The sequence below is a fragment of the Hippocampus comes genome, unplaced genomic scaffold (genome assembly GCF_001891065.2).
Source record: "Hippocampus comes isolate QL1 unplaced genomic scaffold, H_comes_QL1_v1.1 scaffold9, whole genome shotgun sequence".
Classification (NCBI taxonomy): Eukaryota; Metazoa; Chordata; class Actinopteri; order Syngnathiformes; family Syngnathidae; genus Hippocampus; species Hippocampus comes.
In genome coordinates this window covers 5,508,772-5,518,543 of record NW_017805275.1, presented here as the reverse complement: position 1 = coordinate 5,518,543, position 9,772 = coordinate 5,508,772, and the positions used below count along the sequence as shown (strand labels likewise).

General features: G+C 41.4%; 1 protein-coding gene across 2 annotated transcripts; it reads right to left on the bottom strand.

Annotated features, from left to right (window-relative positions):
• Positions 1-1,937: 1,937 nt before the first annotated feature.
• On the bottom strand, positions 1,938-8,845 carry rmnd5b (required for meiotic nuclear division 5 homolog B). Of its 2 annotated transcripts, XM_019870071.1 has the most exons (11): positions 8,730-8,815; positions 8,171-8,228; positions 7,107-7,305; positions 6,831-6,973; positions 6,624-6,761; positions 6,434-6,534; positions 5,756-5,922; positions 4,751-4,916; positions 4,540-4,642; positions 4,299-4,453; positions 1,938-3,426 (listed from the first exon to the last, which is right to left on the bottom strand). In XM_019870071.1, the coding sequence occupies exons 3-11, from the start codon at positions 7,243-7,245 to the stop codon at positions 3,363-3,365; spliced, it is 1,176 nt and encodes a 391-aa protein (XP_019725630.1). In that variant the 5' UTR covers positions 7,246-7,305; positions 8,171-8,228; positions 8,730-8,815; the 3' UTR covers positions 1,938-3,362. The 2 variants fall into 2 exon arrangements, with proteins under 2 accessions (XP_019725630.1, XP_019725629.1); XM_019870070.1 differs by lacking the exon at positions 8,171-8,228 and having other exon boundaries at positions 8,730-8,845.
• Between the last annotated feature and the right edge of the window lie 927 nt (positions 8,846-9,772).

Here is a 9,772-nt window from a genome sequence, read left to right as displayed (position 1 = left end):
ATGGCTTTGAATGTGAAGAGGAGTATTTTGAAGTTGATCCTCAGTTTGACAGGGAGCCAGTGGAGCTGTTGGAGGATGGGGGTGATGTGATGGAAGGAGGGGGTTCCAGTGATGATACGCGCCGAATAATTCTCGACCAATTGAAGTTTATGGAGGAATTTGTTGTGGACACCGAAGAGAAGTGAATTGCAATAGTCAATACGGGAGGTGACGAGACTGTGGACAAGGATGGCAGTGGAGTGAGGGGTGAGAGAGGGACGGAGACGGTTGATATTGCGTAGGTGGAAATATGCGGACCGGGTTATGTTATTAATATGAGAGTGGAACGATAGTGAGCTATCAACTGTTGTAATGGCCCTCCGAGGGAAGACGTAACTCCAAAGTGGCCCGCGACAAAAATGAGTTCGACACCCCTGTGCTAACCAGTTGACCAACGCCCTATGATGAACAGTAATATTGAAAATCTTTGTAGTTCACGGATGTCGTGTCCCTCGATTTACTTTGCCTTGGGCCACCAAATGATTCAGTACCCCTCAGCCACCGTACTAAATATTTCTCAATTTGATTGAATTTATGCCTATGTTCCAATTTACGTACAAATTAGGGTACGTTGTCAACCTAGGAAGGGAACTCGGTCCTAAACCGAGGATCCCTGTAACGACTTCAGAATGGACAACACAGCAACAGTGACGCCACGCTGCAAGGCCCACAAATTGTTAGAAGTCTACTTAGTCTTACCGTTCAGAAACTCACTCAGCCTCCTGTAAATGAAAAGAATGCAAGAAAAAAAGAAATTCAGAAAATATGTACTTCACTTTAATATTGATCCACAGTTTGCGCCATTTATTATTGATGCAAGTTTACAGGAACGTAATTCTTCTCACCTGAACTAACAGTACTGCAATCAAATTGGTGAGCCAGCACTTTTCTTAAATAACTAAACTTCATAGAAGGTTGTCGAGTTCCATAATTCTTTCAAGAATAAAAAATACTAGTCATTTTAAGGAACAATTTAATCGAGTTCGACCAGGTTCTTCGATAATAAATATGTGATAATAAAATTCATTGTGAATTGTAGTTACCGTACAGAAGAAGGCCATCACGTTAGACTATAACTTATTAAACAGCATTTAATGATGAACATTCATATTTTGGAGCAAGACTGTCAAGTCACAATAATTTAGTCGTGAAACGTAATAATAAATGTGTATTTTATGGAACAGGGCAGCATAGTTCCACTGTATTTTATTATTCCAACTGAACCATTGGAGAAATTGCAACAATAGAATATTAATGCTCCACTAGAATAATTCATCACAAGAACGTGACAATACTGCAGTACCTCATATTGAATAACAAAATTAAGAAAAAAAATCTTAAATGTCAAGGTGGCCATTGCATTATTTCTACACTTCAAATTAAAAATAAACATGTGTTTTGTATTTTCTGCAACATATTTATGTCATAGGGAACTCTAAATACTTTGTCTACTTGTTTTTCTCTAGCACAACAGGTTTCAACAACTCTCATTTTTAGTCTTTAAGTTTGACCTATAAGAATTTTGCGCAATACAGGTTTTAACATGCATTGTAATTCAAAGCTACGACATTTCAGGGGGAAAAAAAATTACTTGTTGCTGAACGTAATCTTTGATTCATCACTATTACTCAATAAATTCCAATATGTCAGTATTATAAAAACGATATTAGAAGGCAGATGCAGAATCGGCACAAAAAACAAAATATATATATATATATATTCTAGACTTGTTTAACTGCATCTCTGACTAAAAAAATGTACCGGTAGTTAATATTCGTTGACCCAACTTGTTATCCTTTCTCAAAATTGTCAGGCCTCCAAGGATTTACATGTTTTCTCATCCCGAAGGGGGAAGAACGGGTTTTTGTGGTGTCACAGTACTTATAAGCCTTGCCAACTTGCCCGGAGTATAAAGTTTTATTTCTGATGCCAGTAAATGAAACATGTCAGGTTAAATATTTACAATAAACTCGCATCACATACAGGAAAGCAGGAAACGCAGACAGACGTGAGAAAGCCTGCCTGGACTATCAAAGCGATGAATGAATCGCAACCAAAAGAAATCTCAAAACGCACACACACACAAAGAAAATAAAACATCTTGCTTTGCTCCATTTTAAATAAAATCAGTGTATGTAACACTGAAAAAAAATTACCCATTAAACTATATATATTTTTTTAATGTGTGAGTTATGCTGGTGCAGTTCTTGCAGAGCTAATGAGCCTCACTGACGTGAGGTGACATCACTACTTCCAGGACACTGGGAACATGCATCAAGATGCCACGGAGCACTGTAGGACTGCCCTAAAGATCTTTATATTTTCTTTAACATTAGCTGTGTGCTGTGAGCATGAGCCCTGAGGATTTTTTTTAATGATCCTTCTATTGTGACTCCTTAAAAGAAAACCAAACCTATATAGAAGATGTATATATATATCGGGAAAATATTTAACAGCGGTCACGACAATCCAGCAGACGTTCTCATCCACGATGAGTAAAGCTGAATCACGAGCCTCCGGGCAGAGCGCACGGCAACCGTCGCACCACTTCACACCTCCAAGTCACATGGCGTGCCAGCATTTGGCTACGCGGCGCATTGGCGAGCTGTTAGTCGTGCTGCACTAGTGTCTGTTAGGCATGTTCGCTTGGCTATTTACTTTACATTGGGCTGCTGCGATGGAGAAAGAGAGCACATTTTCACAGTAGCGCATATTTCCTTGGTGTTGTGTTTGTTAAATACACACATGGAACATAACAAATGGTTTCTACCGAGGGTGGGGTGTTGGGGGGCGGTTTGCTGGTGCAGTTTGTCACGGGGGGAGGTGGGTGTTGTTCCATCACCGATAAGCGGATCTGATCAAAGTAGTGCTTGAGGGAACAGTCTCACTTGAGTTGTACTGCACATTTGCTATAAAAGGTCAGATGCTTTGCCATAAAAAAAAAAGAAAAAAAAAACAACACAAAGACTCTTCTTTTTTTTTTCTCAGAAGCCAACTCAAAAAAGCCCAAAGAACAAACACTATAAATAATAATAATTATTACTATAATATTTCAGTTGCAATCAAGTTTGATTGAATGTTTCTCAGTCAGTGGCGCTGCTTTGCGAGGACATTCTCACGACTCGTCGTTCCACCGCAGGTCGCAGTGGAACCCTGCATTCTACTGGGTGGCCGAAAGGGTCCCATGAGGACCGGGATCGAACCTTAATGCTGACAACGGGTCAATGGCCAGGGACAGAGGAGGCGGGCCGCGTCAAATACTCCTGGAAATGCAAGCCACTCCAAGGAACTTCATCCTCTCGCCCACCCAGGAGTGTACGCTATCAAAAGTAGATCTGCTTGGCATGTGAGGGATTCTGCTCCATGGGGCAGTACGGGCATTTCAACCTGACAAGACAGAACGACAAAGCAAGCATGTAATGCTGACAAAAATACATGTACAAAGTCAACACAACCCTGTTGAGAGAAGCAGGTTTTTCTGAGAAAACTCAATGTAGAGATACAAGATGTCATACACGGGGGTTCCTACACATTTCAAAATGGCATACCTGTTCCAGACCTGAATTTATTTTACAGACAATTTCCGCTGAAAGTTGATGTCATCTTCGGAAATAGATGTGCATCATTCGGTTTCTTTATATGCCATTATGCCATCACTTAATTTTGTACATGGTCAGGGAAAAAAAACATACTGTAGAGGTTAATTTCTGTCAAACATTCAACATTTTGCGATTTACCTACAGGGCTGACAATTGAACCCCTAGCTAGAGATAAGTACCATGTCTGTACGTGTCTGTTTACATGCAAGGGCAAACATGTGCTTGGCCAATTGCAATGCCTTTTGAAAGAGCCCACTGTTGTAAGGAATACGTTTAAAGAAAGAAATAGTAGTAGAAGTAATAATCAAGACCAGCGATGGGCAACTTGATACAATAAACTGCATCTGAATTTGTATGGCGCTTTTACAACAGCTGCAGCTGGAACAAAGCACTTTACAGAACACGCACTTCAAAACAAACTACCAACAGTTCTTGTCAAAAATAATCAGTGTTCTATATTGTTCTGATATTTTCGATTCGCTGACCAGAGACTGCCCCCCGAACAATTACATATTATACATAACAAATATAAGGGACCAATGAGAGTTTTAAACGTATGTTTTCCAAGTACCACCTTGACTAATTTGGAACTTGACAAAAACATGGATTTGTATTTATTTACAATTGATTACAAATTACATGAAATGAGTGCTGGCTTACTTCCCAGCGTTGGTCAGTTTGTTGAGAGCATCTCTGGAGATGACGTGACCACAGATGAGCTTCATTGGCGGGTTGCTCTCTGAGGTTTGCTGTCTGAGGATGGGGCAGGCAAACACCGAGTGGTACCAGCACTTCTTGCCGAGGTCAATTTCAATCTAGGGTAGAGGCGGGATTGACATTAGCAGAAGACTGAAAAAGGAAAAAAAGGAAAGGAGAAATTGGGAAGGAGAACAAAACTTACAGGCAGCTCGTCTTTGTGCGTCCAGACACCGCTGCATTGCCTCTGCTCGATCACTTGCTTGATGTTCATCAGCACAGGCAAAGCCATGCAGCCTGAGGCGAAGCTGGGGGGAGTAAAGCATCGCGGCGTTCACCAACCCCCGCGTATAAAACATGACATGAAGACATCAAAAGCTTTATGTCGTTAGCATCAAACGGAGCAGAGCACTCACCTAACACTAAGAGGAGACTCAACAGAGAGGCCCAGCAAAGCACAGGCATCTCTGGTAAAGATATTACAAATCTCCGCCCATTGATTGGTTTCCAGCAAACTACGGTATGGAGAGTTCTCAATGCCGTGACGAAGGTACACCAGGCTGCCCATCAGGATCTGAATATCTGCATGTAGAACACAATATGCACACACAAACTAAAATAACTTTAAAAAAAAAACTAAACACTTAAAATGAATACTGCAACAACAAAAAAAACACACGAGCTGTTTGATTTGCTTGTTCTGGGCCACCATTTGCATTTTTCATGCACGTGCGCAGCAAGGTTATTATATTTTCGATTTTTTTCTTTTTTATTACAGTTAGTTTTTATTTCATTTTGACTTTGCTTTGTCAAATTCAGTTAGTTTGAATTCATTTTTACAGATGGTTTGTTCATGTATGGTCTTTTTATTTTTTTGAAAATGGTTCATTTGAATTTAGTTTAATAATTGTGGTACTTGTTTTAATTTTTTTATAAAGCGTAGTGCAACAAAAGAAAAAGCATGAAGTACACCACAATTCTCATTACCTTTTTTCTTCCGCACAGCTATACATTAATATCAGATTTAATATGTTTAAAATAAACCTTAAAGCCATCCTTGAGCCATTTTTTTTTTATTGCTTTAAACTTGAACTAGAAAGATGGGGATACTGGTGGATTTCTTCACACAAGCACGGGGCCAAGCATGTGCCATTGCTGTTGTTACTTGCTCTTGCACTATGCATTAAGTCTATGCTGGGACAAAAATTGTCAATGCGGTAACAAAAATGAGGTTTCACGCGCCCTTGCATGCAGGTGCGGAGGAAGATATTTACGTGACATGGACGAATGTGCATTCTGCACATTGAGTGTGTATGTTTCACTATGTAAAAACATAACAGTGGCTAACAGGAAAGGAGTACTTAGGATTGTGATGAGTAGAGACGTGTAAAAAATTCACCGTCTTTCACTGCCCTCCTTACCTCTCTGGTGCTGCGAGGCAAAGGGCTGGAAGTGCCGAGCGTACTGTAGCGCCTCCATCTGGTTGCTAATACCGCCGCTGAGCAGGCTGATGAAGTACAAGCGGTGCAATTTAAACTCTAAACTGCTGTTGAGGTCCAGAAGACGTTGCCGATTTGTCACTGCCCACCTAAAGTCAAGCAAAATAAAAGTTCTCAGAGTCAATAATGCTCACAGCTCACTCTGCAGCGTGCATTCTACTCTCGTATCCAAGACTGCACTAAGCAGCTGGGAAAGAGATGTGGATGAATTTGGCCACTCTGTTACGGCATCTCTGCAATATATTCCATTCAGGTTTCTATGAATGTCATTACATTTTTAATTCTTGCCATTGCCGGTACTCTTCTCTGGTGAACAGCCACTGAAGTTAATTACTTTGAAGCTCGGTAACAAGTTCCCTCACAAATTCGCAACATTTGACCTGTTTGTAAAGTTTTAACTGAGGCTGTGTTGAATGCATGCCTTCACTGACCAATTACATTTCGTGGCATGCCCTGCACACCGTGAGGCACACGGGAATTGTTGAGCGGCATTCGGTTGCGCTTCTCTGTGCATGGCTTACGTTGTGTAGAAAAAAATCAATAGAAAGATCAGGTAGGTCCAAGATGATGAATGTGTAGTCAAATTTGCAGCCAACATACTCAAGTGCCGGCCTTAGGTTCTGCATCCTCAGCGCTTCAAGGATCCTGTTGAGCTCCAGGAAAGGCTGCTTCATGCTCATATCTATAACTACACCCGACTCCTAGAAAACAACACACTTGTGAAACGGAGGCTCATGAAGAACACATGTCACGACACAATAATAAGAATGATGGAGCTTGGATTCATTACCTGACAAAGATCTTCTGCTACGCTGAGCATGCCTTGTCTGTATAAGTGCTCCACTATGGTTTCACTAAGGTGTTTTTGTCTCTCCGGAGTGTCCCACACAGTCTCCGCGACCACAGCACTGATCTCTGCATCAAAATTCTGGAAAGACAGGTAACACACATCTAGCATCTGTGTTTTCGTGAGCGTAACCGATTCGCTGCTCTTTACCCTGTCGATGGCTTTGCCCACTTTAGATACGCTGCCGTGAATGTCCTTATGTCGAGAGGCTAGCATCTGGACAGTCTCTTTGATATTCTTACAGCACTGAGCCATAGTCTGAGAAAGCACTGACAGATCTCCGTCTTGGACCCCTGCAAAAGAAAAATAAGTCAAGAATATGAGAGAGAGAGAGAGAGAGAGAGAGAGAGAGAGAGAGAGAGAGAGAGAGAGGGGGAGAGAGAGAGAGACCAAGAACGTAATCAACGGAAGCTCCGTTTTCCTTACCAAATGCAACCAGCTGTCCTCGTATCTCACAGACGCTGCGCAGGAGCTCGTCCAGCCTCTCCTCAGACTGGTGGCCGTACATGACGAAGCGATGGAGCACTTTCTCCAGCTCTCGCTCCACGCACCCGCACTGTTCCATTGTTCACATGCGACACATACACATACACACATACACACACTCACGCTCCCAAAACACCACCTAAGAAGAAAAACAAATGGTGCAAATCAAATTTATATCCATTTCATCTTTACTTTATAATGTAGGTGCATATGTTTTCTAATTCCAGCTATGTCGATTTTCACTCAAGTACACCTCCATTCATCTATAGTGGAACCTACACAGGGACATGGGTGAACATTTATTCTTCAGTGATCCAAAATACAAACAATACACCTTGGCTTAATTGTATAAAAATTGCTAAAAGTAAAAATTACTTCACTTTAAATGACTGTACTAAATGCTGACTACCATTGTTTCTCTTATATCAGGAAAATTGTCTTGTCTAATTTACAGTAATCATCCTTTGATTCAATCAAACAGGAACTATAATGTGTATAGCCAAACATACTTAACAGTCCAGTCAGTCAAGAGACATGATGAAACAACTTGGATATGTTAGACTTAAAGTTGTAAGAATTGGGACTGAACTACAACAACAACGAAAATTGAATTAAAATCGACATCGTAATATCTTAGAATGTAATTTTCAAATCGCAAAGGTGCTTATTGTGTGTGTGTGGGGGGGGGGGGGCTTCAATTCAATACTCATCTTTGTCCTCAACATTCATGACATATTTTACACGCAGGTATATGTGTTTGTTTAAAAAAAACGGAACGGGTTGCCATAAAAACATAAAAACTGTATTTTGGTGCATGGTTCCTAGTAAAAACCTGCATCATATGTTGACATTGATTGAAAGTCACGTAGCCATCTCCACAGCACGTAGCTAATCTTGGGTACCAATGAACAGATACATGTATATTTTGTGGCCATAAAAAAAATTGAGTTTTAAACACGGTGAGCTAGAAAAAGGGCAATTTAAACTGCTGGTGTTCACATCACCTCTTTTGCAGTCTACGGTCAGGCCTGGTCGGTGTTCGGTCTTGAGGCCTTGTGTTTACTAACGAGAAAACGGAGAAAAATCGCTTTTAATCGGCGGGCAATGTGTGAAATTGCAACACTTGGAAATTGGTGAGTCTAAAAATGTTATCACCCTTTTGTAATAAGGTCTAGATCCCGTTTTGACTTATTGTTTGTGTGCGACTGTGCGTTTAGTCTCAACCAATTTCTTACACAATCCTAGCCGACGTTAAAATCTAAACTACGTTTTCATGTAGTTATTTTTTACAAGTGAGACGAAACACATAGTTCTAGAAAAATACATGTTTTACTATAGCAACGTGCAAGACAACCCGTCGTTAAAAAAAGACCACCCATATCAAAGCTAGCCATTGCTAGCAGCTAATTTGTTAGCCAGCTGCTGAGTGACTTGACAAGGCCGAAAATGACTCGACAGGGATGGACACGTAGCCAATATTGTTTGTTAGTCGTTTCCCCAGCACCTAACTTCTATACAACCGTGACTCGTTCTGAAGACACGTTTTAAACGAAACCCACTTACCGATCTGGATTAGTTAGCAAACATTAGCGTAGCACTTGTCTGCAGTTGTTAGCAGTCCGAATGCGGATGTTCCTGTGTCGCATCATGACTTTACACGATCACTTCACAGTAAAAGTCTTGCAACTGCAGCCACTTTTTACGTCGAACAACTTCGGTTTCGTTCACCTTCATAAAAGTCGTCTATATTCGTCATGTGGGTCATTCCTGGCCGTTATTAATGAAAAAAAATATATTTTTTTTACAAATATGTAAAATGCTTACGATAGGGCAGTGAACGACTGGTTCGCACGTCTGCCTCACAGTGCAGAGGTGCAGTGTTCGTGTCCAGGCCCAGCCTTCCTGGGTGGTGCGTATGTTCTACCCGTGCCTGTGCGGGATTTCTCCTGGACACCCGCGACGCTCGTTAAATTACGCGGATCATGTGATGGCTGCTATGCACATCATCCACACATGACATCACAAGTGTCACTCCACCCCGCGGAGCCAGATTCCGCCCACCACTTCACTTTATGCGACCCGTGGAATAAAATCTTGTGCGTCAAGTTGCATGATTCTATTAAATCCCTACCAACATTTCTAAATACCATATGTATATAAATAATAAAATAAAGTTGTTGCAAGCGATGTTTGTTACCAAGCCCCTTTTACAGGAACTTGAACAATACTGAGGTTGAACAAACAATTATCCTATCTGATTTCAAAACTACCCAGTCAGCAAAGGCATCTGGCCCGGCTTCGGCATGAAGCCGGCACAGCTGGCCTGGTGTCGGCAATGGCATAACGCATGTGGGCCGAACACGGCCCAGGCGTGGCAAAGGAGGCACTGGCTTGACTATTTGGGCCAGAAATCAATTTCCAACTCCGGCCCGAATATGGCCAGCCAGTATTGAGCCACTCCTAAATGCAGTTTCAGATTTTTTTTTTCTACACACAGCCTTGTTTTACAAATGCACACCGATGCGGAATTCCATTCATCACACACACACACACACACACACACACACACACACACACACACACACACACACACACACACACACACA

Coding starts and splice junctions, on each gene's coding strand:
- rmnd5b (XM_019870070.1), bottom strand. CDS start 7,245: ATGGAACAGTGCGGGTGCGTGGAGCGAGAGCTGGAGAAAGTGCTCCAT. Junction 6,535..6,623: donor TAGCAGAAGATCTTTGTCAG/GTAATGAATCCA, acceptor GTTGTTTTCTAG/GAGTCGGGTGTAGTTATAGA. Junction 5,923..6,433: donor AACCTAAGGCCGGCACTTGA/GTATGTTGGCTG, acceptor GCTTGACTTTAG/GTGGGCAGTGACAAATCGGC.